At 34.3% G+C, this 15,162-nt stretch overlaps 2 protein-coding genes across 2 annotated transcripts in view; both read left to right on the plus strand.

The window, feature by feature from the left end:
• Positions 1-362: 362 nt before the first annotated feature.
• On the plus strand, positions 363-1,759 carry LOC136979366 (uncharacterized). The gene is made up of 2 exons (XM_067275307.1): positions 363-727; positions 800-1,759. Exons 1-2 carry the CDS (start codon positions 716-718, stop codon positions 1,526-1,528), a joined length of 741 nt encoding a protein of 246 aa, XP_067131408.1. The 5' UTR covers positions 363-715; the 3' UTR covers positions 1,529-1,759.
• Positions 1,760-2,867: 1,108 nt separating this feature from the next.
• CSN4 (COP9 signalosome subunit 4) overlaps positions 2,868-15,162 on the plus strand; it is a 64,743-nt gene continuing 52,448 nt past the window's right edge. Inside the window, exons 1-2 of the mRNA XM_067275409.1 lie at positions 2,868-3,035; positions 10,812-10,891. Coding sequence (XP_067131510.1) covers positions 2,962-3,035; positions 10,812-10,891 — 154 coding nt within the window. The 5' untranslated portion in view covers positions 2,868-2,961. The remainder of the gene's footprint in view (positions 3,036-10,811; positions 10,892-15,162) is intronic.

Below are 15,162 nucleotides of genomic sequence, written 5' to 3' on the forward strand. Positions count from 1 at the left end.
CTATTTTAATAAATATCTACCTGTGCTTGTTTATAATAATATATCCAAATATAATGTATAAGGGCGCCTAAATTTTCTTTGCTTAGAGACGTCAGATACTCTTGTGCCGGCCCCGGTGTTATAAGGAGAATGAATCAAGAGCTATAACACACTCGTGATGAGAGTTTGTGTCAATAATTAAAATTTCAAGGGCAAAACCGCTCCATTGCCGACCTGGACGAAGCCATAATGAGTTGGCTGAAAAACCTCCTTCTTAGTACCCACGGGGCGGAAAGAGTTAAATCAAAATGCATCTCATAAGCTATTTAAAAAGCAAAAATAAACTGATAATTTCTGTCTTTAAGTAACGTTAAAAATCTGTCCGATGCGTCACGTAAGTTGCATTTCTTATCCTTTTCTCGTATCCTCGGGGTGAAATCTAAACATATTTTGTACAAAAGCTAATACTTTAAAGATCGGAACGTCTGTGTTTCCACTCGGACAATTTTCCCAGTAGTTAGAGCAGAGCGTACGAATTACATTTTGTCTCGATTAAATTCAATCGAGTATGAAATTACAGACGCAGAAACTTTAAGATCTTTTCACCTTCGGGGGATAATCTGATTTAAAAACGGTAATCACGTGATCTGTGCCGAATACTATTTAAAGCCGAACGTTTTCATTTCGAATCATTCACTTGCCTCGCCTTTCAAAAACGCGCATTGTGTCGAACACGATGTACTCGACGGTAAGAATACGATACGCTTAAATCTCATTTGCTTTACCACGACGATAATTTAAATTTAATGTGTTTTTTCAGTGTTTCATTTCCTTGTTTGCCTGCGCTCTTTTGGTCCAAGTTTCTTCTTTCGGAAAATCATGGTCGCATCACGGAGGAGACTGGAAGAAAATGTCTGACGATCACGGTTCTCACGGACACGGACACAAATTCGACCACGACGACTGGGGTAAGTGGGACAAGCACGGTAGCAACCAACATCACGATCAAGGTGGACACAATTTCGATAAATACGGCAAAGATCACGAAGGTTCCAACCATCACGGATTCGACGGACACGGATCGCACGGTGGATCCAATTGGGGTGGACACGGAAAGCACGACGAATCGGACGGAAGAATTCATTACCACGACAGAGGACAGAAGAATAACGGATTCAAAAATTCGTACCACAAAGAAGAATTAGGAGATCACAAATCCCATCACGACATCGCCAGCCAGGGCAAGTACCATAAGAATTACAACGACGAAGATCATTGGAAGAAGTACAACGGAGAAAAATACCACAAAAATCATCACAAAAAGGAATATTTCGATAAGGACGAACACGGAGACGATTTCCGCAAATTTGAAAAAGGTGGACGTAACGATTACGACGGAGGAGACTACAAAAAGGGTGGCAAATATTCCGACAAAAAGTGGGACCATAAGGACAATAATGCTCGCCATCATCATTCTGGCGGAGCGATGGGTGGACACGGCTCTAGTCACGGCAAGGGTGGACATTACATAGGTCATCATCATCATTGAAACGAGTAACGACGTTAGACCCGTAGTCGAAATCGGAACCGAGAACGAAACCGAATAAGAAAATGGTTACTTTATAATCACTTCTTCGATGTTTTGGATGTTGGTGTGTGTTGCATTTTTAAAACTGTTTGTGTCTCGCAATCTATTGTTACGCAATGCTTTAAATTATTATATTTTTGTATTCTACAAACTGAAAATTTTGATGTTATTGTTCCTAACGCTTAAGTAACCACAGCGAACTTTCCTTTTGTACGGAAAGAAAATAATAAAATATAATTTATAAGTTAAAAAAATGAATTACTGTATTCGATCCGTATGATTTTAGTCCCATCGTCGAATGAGTAAGAAATATCATACTTTTTAATTGTTTTAATTGCTACGTGACTTAAACTTACGGTTTCAAATAATTAACGAATAGTCAGTGGCTGGCGGAAAAATTCGAATTCGAATTACGTTTGCGAGGATTTTTCCTTCCTCTCGAGATTGTTTGGTATTTTCTAATTGGAAAGAAATTATCGCTTAAATATAATGATATACTCTCAATACAATTTGTATATCGTTATAGTTCTTGATCAACTCGAGAGTTCTTCATTATAGTTATCTTCTCAACAGTTTCGAGACAATACGAAGCTCAACCGTGGAACATTTCAAAGAACGACTAAATGAACAATGTAATGCGCTCCAAATTTGCCTGGTATTAAAAGAAAATTCAATATTACTTTCTAATTTATTACGAAGAATTCTATTTCTATAAATTGAATTTCAATATTTCAAACAATTATTAATAAATACAGAAGATAGCGATTAAATAATAAATGGTATAAGACTAAATAAATATTAGATCGACATTAATAGAAATGAGATGATATCTTGGCTAGTATTAGAATATATCTTTTAACTCGAGCTTTATTGAGAGTCGGATGGCCGAGAAGGTTAAGAAAGCTGCTCGGAAACCCGGGGTCGAATCTAGACAGATGGAAAAACCCCAGGAATTTTTCGGGATTGATCCATTCCGGAATCGTGTATCGGCCCCGTTCTTCACCATTGTGGGCTTGGCCGAACCCATAATGGGCTGGGTAAAAGAGACCCTCTTAGTGCTCATAGGGCGGAAAATAAGAAAAAACCACCCGTTCCATTGTGGACCCGTAAAAAGAACCAATAGAGCCATGGGACGAAAGTAAAAAAAATACACGGGAGATTTTGTATTTTAAATGAAAAGTGTGTAAGTGTAAATTAATGTTTATCTTCTTAATAAGTTTGTTTTTAAATATCCAATTTAACGTTTTGGTTTATTGTTATCATTATGAATATTTTTATTGTAACAGAAAGTTGGCAACACTGTCGACCGATCATTCACGCTGCGAAGTGTCGCTGGTAGCAGAAATTTGCCTGACAGTTTATTCTGGCAATAAATCCGATCCGAGATATATTAAATGGCCGCAAACGTTCGACAACAATTATTACATCTGGCAAATTTGGGAGGATCTCCTAAAGATCAAGTCGATAGGTAATTTATCTTATATATTCGCTTATGAATTGTTTAACACAGGGAAAATTATAAGATAGTCACATTTTACATAAAAATGAAAGTTAAATTACTAACAAAATCGCTTGAATCAATGTAATATCGTTATTAAATGTATTAATCGCTTGCCGAGAATTAATTAATAAACAAAATGGAAGTTAATGTCAACCAGAGAATTAAAAACACATTCATTGATATACAGTATAAGAAAGGTAAAACTTTGAGAGAAATTCCAGAATTTTCAGACAGAAATTATTCTACATTTCGGTGTATAGAAAGGCTGCAAAGCCAATTTTATGGGGTTTGATCTCCCGAAATCTGGATTTGATAACGCTAGACGGGTGAAAGAATTTCTTAATACTATTTTACAAAAATCAAACGTCTAAATTAATACCGGAACGATAAAGCTTGGGTTACGTAACTTGGTTGACGTAAGCTATGCGGGCGTCGTGTCCGAAACTTGGCGTCGACGGGCTTAAGTGTACGGATAACTTATTTATGATGGTCTAAAAATGGTCGTGGACTGCTTTGTCCGACGGACTGCCCGGGAGAACCGAGAGGAGAGTTAAAACTGGCAAGAACCCGTCGGTGGGCCGGTGGATAAAAGCGTGGAGAACCGATGGATGAGCTCACCCGACCCGTGTACTGGTCGTATAGAATTTTCGGGGTTTTCTTCGGCTGCCTGATGTCTAAATAAGGAAGTTTCTCATAGAAAGTTCTCCGGGAGGTGTCTTTCTTGGCACGCTGCTCGTGTTGCATTGCTGTATCTCGTCGTGATAATGGAAATTTTATGGAAATTTACAGTGACAAACTGTTATGAACACTGATTTCAAATGTTATGTTGTGATTTTTATTTTTTAATGATGAAATAAATAAATAATTGAGGCTAATAATAATGTTAATGAAGTTGCTTCTATGTGGCTTATGGAATTGCGTTCGTTCTCAAAATCTGTTTGATTGATTTTGATTAAACTATACCATTTTTTGTTAATTTCGATGAGGAATCCAAAAACTTAATAAAAATGGGGGTCTGTGACTTTGTTTTCGAAATATAAGGTCGTAGCACGAATGTGCACGACAGAACGATATTGCACGAATCGCGTGACTGTCGTGCGATGTTTTGCAGTTGCTAGCATACCTTTTGCAGGCTTATAGAATTGAGTTCGTTCTTAAAATTTAATGGACTGATTTTGATAAAACTTGGCCATTTTCCATTAATTGCAATAATGAGTCCAATTAATTTAAATGTAAGAATGACTTGTAAATGAGGATTTATGGCTTTGTTTTTGATATATGGAAGAATTAAAGTGACAATGTTCGTGCTGTCTGATGTGACTGAACGCACTTAATGTAATTTAGGCTATTCGTCAAAAATAAATATAGTATTGCGTGCACCTAACATAAAATAGGTGCAAAAAATGAACAAAACAATTAATGGCGTTTGCTTTGTTTTTGGGTCACTTCTATGTAGGAAAGTGCAAGGATTGTATCTCCGTACCCAGCCAGTGTCTCCCATGGCCTGCAGGTATGAGGATTCCTGTTCTAACAGGTGCAGAGATTGCTTCTTTCTTCCAGGCTCTGCCTAAATTCTATTGTGATACGACCTGTTTCTTGCCTGCCCCGTATCCCATCCGGCAGTACCGGGCTGTGCCCACGTTGTGTCGCGTCTTTGTCAAATATAGTCTTGCATGTTGCCCAAGTTTGGGTCTTGGCACTCTCTCTTCATGCAAAGCCAGGCTATTATCCCTGGTCTTTTTGTAAGGGAATTCCTCTCTTAGGACCTGGAAGCTAGATGGCTGTAAGGTCACTAGGGTAGTCTTTCAAGTATGTAAGCCTACTGTGTCCACAGTCGATTCTTGGCTATAAGTACCTTTCTTTTGTTACCTGCCCATGGTCTTTTGTTGGGCCTGGGTTTTGTTAGCCGCATGTACATACTTTGTTCTTTTGATGTAACTGTCCTTGTATTGTGTTGTTAATTTCATTACTGTCTAGAGCAGTTTTTCTCAAACTTTTTGGTCCGCGACCCCCCTTTTGCACTTAAAAATTTCAAAGGACCCCCGAAGAATGAGTAGGTGTAGAAAAACATCCCGGAGGGAGGGGGTTAATTTAAATTTAGGAAGAGTTAATTTCATTTGTTTAATTAATCTATTCCATGTTGAAATTTCTCTCCGTTGCGTCACTTTGCGTTGAATTTTTTTCAATGTTAAGACTAACGAAATTTTAAAAAAAATTATTTCTTTATTTTTCACTAACAAAATAAATATGTTGAAAAATATAAAAACAAAACCATTATATTTCGGAAGTTAATCTAGTCTCAAAACGTTCCGATTCAGCACAACACATTCCTCAGAAAAACAAGCAAAACTTACAACTCACGATGGGAAAAAAGTCTCATTCAAATACTGGCGCGTCCTTAAGTACCCTCTCATGGTCGCGCCAGTGCTGCCAGCTAGAAATGCATATCAACTAAAATAATATCTTAGTATCCCAAGACATAACCAAATATTGCAGCACCACAGAACTAGCGGAAATCCAAATTTGCCAACTGAAACGCTTTCGGTTGATCGATTTTCGGATAAGCAACACTCTACTGTATTTCTAACTCGACTTGCCTGCAGACACAACGCTGCTAGCAAACACCGTTTCAAATGACAATGCTGTTCTATCATAGTTTAGGCGGAGAGTGGAACTCAGGGGTTCCCCAATAGTGCACAAATTTATGAATATTATATTTAGGCTCGTATTTAAATATTTATATTGTTTTTATTATTTATATGTGCAATTTATTTAAGTAAAAATTATTTTATATATGTTTTATTTCTATTATTTCTAAACATGAATCCATAGTAAATTTATAAAATATTTGAAAAAAAAAAATTGATCTGGCATCAATTTTTCAGCGACCCCCCCCCAAATATTTTTCAAGACCCCCTTGGGGGTCGCGACTTTGAGAATCACTGGTCTAGTGCATACTCACTGTATAACTCAGGCTATGACCCACTCATTGTATTCTCTGTTTTTATTTGGTTTTAATAAACGGGTCTTGGTGCTGACTGCTCGTGAGATCTCACTTCACGCTTTCCTATTTTTCTTACCCCATCTTCATCTCTTCATTTTCACCCTTCTTACTCCTCTTCAAAGGCTAAGCCACTGGTATGGCCTTCTAAACTTTTCTAGTAGTAGTAGTAGTAGTAGTAGTATTGCGATACAACAAGTTGCATGATATAATAAGTATCAGGTCAGTCCATAAGTCCATGCGCATTTTTATGACCTTGAGAAAAATCTTGTTTTGCTGTTAAAAATGTCAGTCTAATGTCATAATTTTTACACTGAAGTGTTAAATTGGATCTCATTCATATAATACTGTTCAGAATTGTGAACATTTCAGTTGTTTATTTTCATTAAAATGGAAGTAACCGACGAATATAAAAGACATGTTTTATACTTTTTATTTTTAAGTGGTGATAATGCTACAAATGCAGCCAAAAAAATAAATACTGTACATAATCAAATTATAATTAGTGCAAGGACTGTGCAGAAGTGGTTTGAAAGATTTAGAAACAATGATTTTAGTGTGGACGATAAGGCTCGTACTGGAAGACCCGTCAACTTTCATGACGATGCTCTCTCTGCACTAGTCAAAGCAGAACCATCTTTAACAGTTGACGAAATCGTGGAATGTTTAAATTCATCCCACGGAACCGTTCATAGACACCTACAACAAATCGGAAAAGTTTCAAAGCTAGGAAAATGGATACCACATGAACTGTCAATAGCTAACCGACAACGTGTAAACATTTGCACATCTCTTTTATCCTGTATTGCTTTAGAACCTTTTCTTGGTAGGCTGGTTACTGGAGATGAAAAATGGATCCTCTATAATAATGTGACGAGAAAAAGACAATGGATGGATTGCGACAAGCAGCCAAAACCGACTGCAAAAGGTGGGTTGCATCCAAAAAAAAATTCTTTTGTCTGTTTGGTGGGATATGTCAGGTGTTAGAGCTGTTAGAACCTAATCAAACAATTACAGCTCAAATGCATTGTGAACAATTAGTGTTTAAATGAAAAATTGAAAAAAAATTGACTGTCGTTAGTGAACAGAAAGCAGGTTCTCTTGCAGCATAACAATGCCAGACCACACGCTGCAAAAATAACTGTACAGAAACTTGAAAGCTACAACTGGGAAATTTTACCTCATCCACCATATTCGCCAGATATTGCTCCCAGTGATTATCGTCATTTTCGCAGTTTGCAGAATTTTTTAAAAGGGAAAACTTTTGAGGATGAGAACAATGTAAAAAAGGCTATTTCTGAATATTTTGATTCAAAACCGAAATCATTTTACAAAGACGGGATTAAAAAGCTACCATTGAGATGGCAAGAAATTGTACAAAATAATGGTGAATACATTATAGATTGAAATAAAATTTAATTAAAATTTTTTGCTGCTTTTTTTGTAGATAAAAATACACATGAACTTATGGACTGACCTGATATTTGAAGAAATTTTAAGCCATATAGCACTATTTATACTAGATAGTCTATATATATTAATTTAAAAGGATACATTTCTCTCTTTACTTTAAAGATTGCTTCATATTGACTTTAAGAAGTTTGTATCAGGTTTTTTATTTTTTCAGATTTTAATCTGACAAGAATGATTCTGTAAATTGTGTCTTGACTCATCAGTGAACAGAACATTGCCTGATTTATTCAAAATCCAATGTCAATGTTTTTAACATTGCTTTAAACAGGGGATCTTAATTCTGTGCACAAGGGTAAATGGAATGCAATTTACTGGAATCTGAAAAAAGACCATTTTCTTGATGCTTCTTGTTTATTGTTGTGAAATTACTACTGGTGATTGTTGAAAGCTCTGCAAAGAGTTGCCTACCAGATATTCTTCTGTTATAACATTCTGTCAATAGCAGTACTAGCTAGCAGTCCTATTGAGGATAAGTAATTCTTTGGGTATGTTTGTAAAAGTCGAACGAGTTAAACGAGAATGATATCATTGTTATTCTTATTTTGTTAGACTTTTCAACTGATTCGTTTATAACTAAATGGCTGTTTCTAAAATTGAAGATATGAATGTTGCTAATGCAGCGTTATCCAAAATATTTTTCTTAGATTGCTTTGGGTGGACAGTTATTTTTATCATTTCAGCTTTTAATTCACAGTTAAAACACTCGGGAAGATTTAGAAACATCGATATCGTTGGGTGGCATTTTTTTTTAACAAAGTAAACAAACTCTTTCCTTCGTGAACTACGTTAGAATTTTGTTCAAAACGTCATCATCGCAGAGCATGCGCACTGAATGACACTACTACTTTTTGACTGCTTTGTTACTAATGCATTTAACTCATTTGACTTTACAAACGTACCCTTCTTTGTCCACTTCCTGGTTGATCTACAACATCCATTCTTTAAAATTTGGCCCAAAGCTTAAATATGACACTGCAGTACAGTCTGACCAACCCAGAAAGGTACTCCCCTTAGGCATTGGACTACTTTACTAATCATTTGCAGGGATGAGGTTAGCTAGCATTTGGTTGACATACCTTAGGGATAGAGACTATGCTGACCAGTCACATGATACACCTTTACCCCTTCCATTGGTCAGTGAACTAATTCATCACATTGGGGGCATGCCTTCTAGGATTGGTCAGACTGTACTTTTGGAGTCCTGGACACATTTGTCTGTGACTGGCCTGCTTCTAGCCTTCCAACAATTCTTCCTTTTATAGTATTGTCATTGTGGCATTGTCACACAGTAAAAAAGTAATGACTGTTTTTGAATGATTAAACTGCAACAGAACAATGCCATGCCACTGTTATATTTGTGGAGCCTATATATTTTTCTCATAACTTTTTGTTGACCATTTAACTAAATCCTGAGTACTTTTTTGTTTGGAAATGGTCACATAAATATTTTGTTAATTTTTCTCTTTCTATGGGTTGGACAATTATACTGATTTCTTAGATAGTAATAAACATTAATTGTAATAAAATTTTAATTATCATTTGTGATAGAGTGCTCATTTTATAGAATATAAAAATTATGAATTTGATACTTTTCTGTGTGTAGATTTAATATTTTTAAAATAAAATTCTTGAAATGTTTTTTCTGAAACTCAAGAAATATTTTGAAATTTTCTGGGACTTATTTTCTTAAAAAAACAAACATTTTTGGCCACTTCATTGGTTCTCTTTAGTTATATGAGCAGTAAAAAGAACTCAAATGAGGTTCCAAACATTCCATTGAACTTTTGTTCATTCAAATTCTTTTTTCTGCTCTTATACCCGAAGAGGACTAATGAAAAGGCCGAAAACATTTGTTTTTTTAAGAAAGTAATTGCAGAAGTGTTAAAGCACTAGGTAATTATTATTTATCTTGTTTCCAGCTTCTGTGAATAGTTTGATGAATTTTTTTTTGGGAATTCCTGGGTCAGAATCACTAATACATAGCAAACAATACAGGGAAATGATTATCCACAAAGACAGGCCCAAAACCAAGTGCAAATATGGATTTGATATTCCAATACTATTAGAATTTATACAAAAACACAAGACAGGAGGATCTGAAATGTTTACATGTTCTTTTAAGAATCTGGTAACTTTAACCATCTGACTGATATGCAATTGTTATCAGCAGTGGGAAATTCAATTTTTTTTTTTGTTAAACTGAATCCTTTCACTAATAACTAATATGATGTAAATTTTTTATATATTGCATACTAAATTGAATTTAATGATATGATTAAAAGTTTTAATTATGGGAAAAAATCAATGTATTAAAACAATTAAAACAGCAATTTATTATAATGTTAATTTTAAACCAAGATGTCATAGAAGTACAAAAGTCTAAGTATAAAATTTTTAAATTGACTATATTTTAGTAAAATTTATTATATACGGAGGGGGAGTCTGATATTAAAGGTACAGGCCAAAATTACATTAACATTTATAATTAGAAAAATATTTAATACATTCCACAAAAACTACATGCTTTTGTTTATTTCTCAACATAATTGCTGTAAATGTTGAGACATTTATCCCAGCGTGACACTAGTTTGAACATCCCTACACGGTACTGTTGCTTGTCCAGTTGCTTGAAGTAGTCCAGAACAGTGTCTTGCAATTCCTCCTGATCTGCAAAGCATTTCCCCACCAAAAATTTTTTTAAAGGTTCGAATAAATGAAAATCTAAGGGGGTGATCTGGACTATACTCCACACGTCAAATCAAACCAAACTGTGGTTGGCACAGTGGAACTGGGAGGTCCTGCAACATCCTCCGTATAGTCCAAATTCAGTTCCCTTGGATTTTCATTTATTCAGACCATTAAAGAAATTTTTGGTGGGAAAACGCTTTGTGGATCAGGAGGAATTGGAAAACAACATTCTGGACTACTTCAAGCAACTTGACAAGCAACAGTACCGTGAAGGGATGTTGAAATTAGTGTCATGCTGGGATAAATGTCTCAACAATTATGTCAAGAAATAAACAAAAGTATGTAGTTTTTGTGGAATGTATTAAATATTTTTTTAATTATAAATGTTTGCATAATTTTGGCTTGCACCTTTAATATCGGACTCTCCACATATAAAGATTGATTTGAGTTTTTTTATACTTAATTTATTTCAGTAAAAAAAAATTGGTTTTTGATATCTAGTTTGTAGTGTAAATTGATTTAGTATTTGAATATTTTGATTTTTTTTATTAGTAAAGATAATTTATCTTTTTTGTTTTTAGATATAGAAGTGTTCTAGATAATATAATAAAATGTAAAGGAGAAGAACTTATTGAAGGTCTTAAGGCATTTGTAGAAGCAAGTGAGTATATTGTTTAACATACTTTATTTCAGAATGAAATCAGAATATGGTAATTCAAGAATGTTACATAATGGAAATCAATAAATCTTCACTTCTATTCATATACTTCACTACTTTTATTATTTTTTGTATAATAAAATATTTTTATATGTATTCTAAATAAAAATTTAATGCAGTTGTTAAGAAAGTACCTCATATATGAATCCAATTTAAACTTCTTTTCTTAGAATAAAAACTTTAGAAAATTCTGGTACACTTTTATTATTTTCTCTGCCCTGCCATGTGGGCACTGAGAAGACCATTTTTCATGCTTATTACAGATTTCACCAGGTCCACCATGAGTGGTCACCAATGATGGGGCTCAACATATTTGGGACCGACTACTATAAGGGTTAAGTCTAACATGTCTTAGAGAATGAAGTGATTTACATTTTTAATTTTAATGTAAATCACTTCATTCTCTGTTCATAAAAACATGGAGGAAGTTCAATGGAAGAGGGTAGAGAGATTCCATGGTTCCTCTATAATTGCTCTGGAATGCACTCTCAACACCTTTGTAACCAACCATCTGCCTGTCCAGAAATACAGTATTTCATAACTGTTAGAACTCATCCAGAAACTCCAACAAGTAAAACTGCATGAAGGAGCATATGTTACAGTTCTCGACTTCCAAGCAATGTACCCTTCAATCGAATTAGAGCCCTGTTTCTGCCACCTAAGGGATTTTCTTCTGAGCTGTTTGGTGAAATTGCATGCCAAAATACTAGAATGGCACTTTGCAATATGTTCTTTGTTTTTTGCATTCAACGGCAATACGTACATACAAAACAGAGGGGTTCTCACGGGAAGCCCACTTTAAGGACACACTTTGAGGTGGTAGTCAGATCTTTGGAAACTGTGGCATTACCTAAATATGATGAAAACATTGCCCTATATGCAAGATACATAGACAATGTATTAACTCTTTCTTGTCCGTTTATTTTTTAAAACGGCCAAGGGCAATATAGGTCAGTCAGGGTCACTCAGGCAATATTATTTTAAAAATTCACCAAAAATCAAATTATCATTATATCTATATGAAAAAAATCATGTACATTTGTTAATATCTTTAGTTTTAAATAGGATATTTCTCAATACATTTTATTAGAAAAATTTATAAGAAAAAAATAATACATATCAGAACTGACATTTAAACTTGATAATTTGTAACTTTTTGTCAAAATTAACATTGTCTAGTTACCTAGTTTTTGCTGGCACTGAGCCAGAAAGACGTAGATTATTGTTTTGTACAATTTGATATAACACTTATGCATGTACGTTTATTCGTTGTGAAATTATTGCGCATTATATAAAACATTTGTTTGAAATCAAAACTTTATTCTGCTATCAACTAATATAATGAACTAATATACTTTATTCACTGCATATCGAACGAGATTATATATTTTTGTAATAAACATATGATTATCAGTAGCAATACATGTAACATTTACTGATATTTTCGATTAAAATAAAAAATATAAAATATCAGAACTGAAGGTCATAACTTGAATACTTATAATACGTTGATGTTATAGCTGAATAAACTTATTATATCATGAATGAATTTATTATAGTAATATTATTGCATAAATATGCTAAAAATGAAATAAAAAATTATCATGAAATCAAAAATTAAGAAAAAAAAGCATTAATTAAAATTTTTTAAGTCGTCAAAACACCACCTGGACAAAAATATGTGAAACAGACAATAAACAAGACGCTGCCATCATGTGCTGACATCTGTTGTCGATAAATTTTATAAAAATATATTTTTAACAGGGTATTGATGAATCGGTATCCTGGACTATTCGCTTAACAATTAGGGGTATGACAGATTGGTACCCCAGTCAAGAAAGAGTTAATAATATGGAGATGACAGTCCAATATTCAACAGTTCATCAATGATATCAACACTAACCCATACAGATTGAAAATAAAATTAGAGCAAGAAAGTGCCACACGCACACTTCCTGGATGTTTTGCTCACACTAAAGGGAGGGACTATAGCCACAGATGTTTATAGAAAACCAACTTAAACCCACTTTTCATACCATAGATGTCCCACGATTCGATAAGCTATAAACTGGCAGCATTCCATCTCAGAAGAGTTCATTGTACAAACATATGAGATAGAATACAAGAGCTGGAATATGTTAAAGCTATCAGACAACATTTTAGATTCAAACCTCAAACAATAGAGAATATGATCAAGAAGCATAAGCTAGATAAGAAAAGGGGGACACAGACTGAATACACAGTAATCGAATATATGGCACCTCTACACAATTTATACAAAAAGATAGGAGTAGCTACAGGGAAGAAAATTACTCCACTATATACAGACTACTGTGGAATGACAAAGATTCCATCAATCCAATGCACATTCCAGGTATATACAAAATACCACTCGAGGACAATAGGATTGAGCGTGACAAGTACTACATAGGTGCTACTAGTCGGTTTAAAGAACACAAGGACAGCATCTGGAAGGCTAACTCTTCTTCTTCTATCTTCTATTAGCAGTTTACATGATGTCTTTCTCAGTAGACTGGGATCAGGCTAAAGTAATCCAAAAAATGCAAAGTAAAAACATAATAAGATACACAGAAGCATGGCAAATATACAAAACATCTTCAAGAGGGCAAACAGTAAATTATAATGACGGCGATGCAATATCCAGTGCATGGAAGGCTCTAATCGATGTGAACTAATATGTTAAAGTATGGAAGTGAGAAATATCGTATATTTCATGCACGTTATCTGCTAAGGTCGTGTTTTTTTTTTGTTCTTGTTGTTTATTTTTTATATATTTATATTTAAATCCAACATATACATGTTAATTTTTGATGTTTGAATATGTCATCTTTGTCAATTTATATTTGTAATTTATGTAGAAGTCTGACAAGTGCAGTTGGAATTCTAAAGCATTAAAATTTTGAAATGCAAATTGTTCCAGAGGACTTTTTTTGTTCTTATTTTTAAATTGCAATCTGTTTTTATCCTGAGGAAGTGTGTTTAAAACAACCAAAAATGTTAGAAGTAAAATTCACACTGCATTTAAAGGTATGAGTTTTTGTGATTTTGGAGTTATCAAGCAAAAGAAAAAAATGAATGCTGTGTAAACTTGTAGAGTCAACCAGAAAAAAAAATCCCTTCAAAGTAGTCGGAATATACAGCAAACACATTTTGTCTACACATGAAATGCAAAGTGCTCTGAGCTTGAAGACAAAAAAGAACATTGCATCGTGGATCTTGTTTGACTGCAGAAAGCTAAAAAAATAAAAAAAAATTTCCAAATTAAAACCAAGGACAATGCTCATTGGGTACACTCACAATGCCATGAAAGCCTTACAGGAAGTGTCTGTCAGGAAGAGGAGAAGGCTTCAAGAAGCAATGTTACTTCTTGAAGCCTTCTCCTCTTCCTGACAGACACTTCCTGTAAGGCTTCCCATACCTCTATAATGGGAGACAGCCAGTTTCTGTTCCTAAGCTTAGAGATACACAAAAGATACACATACATGAGAGTATCACAACTATGTAGGCTTACATTACAGGCTAAAAACTCAGAAAACTTTGTGGAAAAACACTGCAAGTCATAACAGTGACTCAAAAAGAGTCAGATGTTGAGCAGGCATGCAATTCTGATGAGAGATGACTGACTACAAATGGAATGTACACTTTTGAAATTGCTTCCTGGTAGTTTAATATAAATTTTAATCAAATCCTGTAGGATATAGGTTTTTTGCATGGAGATTTCTTTTGTAAGCCACCCATTTTTTAATATACATAATGTATATACAAATTTTACCAATAAACACATTAATGAATGCCAATGTTAAAAATTATTTTGTATTTACCTTCTGTAACACAACAAAGGTATAGTTCATTCACTTTATTCTCATTTTATTAAATTTAATACACCTGTCGGTTATAGGTTTCATGCATTGGGCCACAGAAATTTAGTTTAGACATAAAAATTTTTTCAATGGTGGCATGAATGTGTTAAGATGCAAAGTGCAAAGATCTAAACAGTGGATAAGTTGCCCAAAGGCAGCAACTGTAAGTATCATTTACAAAGGAAATCAATCATTTAGAGATATTTGGCAACTCCATTAGAATGGTGAAATAGTTAGCATTATGAGATATATTGGGAAGGCTTCAACCTCAAACATCCATTTTATGAGACAAACCAGTGACTTAATAGTGGTTATACAAAGGTTAGAAACAGA

This window comes from Centruroides vittatus, unplaced genomic scaffold, assembly GCF_030686945.1.
Source record: "Centruroides vittatus isolate TY-2023 unplaced genomic scaffold, ASM3068694v2 contig_620, whole genome shotgun sequence".
In the NCBI taxonomy this organism is placed as follows: Eukaryota; Metazoa; Arthropoda; class Arachnida; order Scorpiones; family Buthidae; genus Centruroides; species Centruroides vittatus.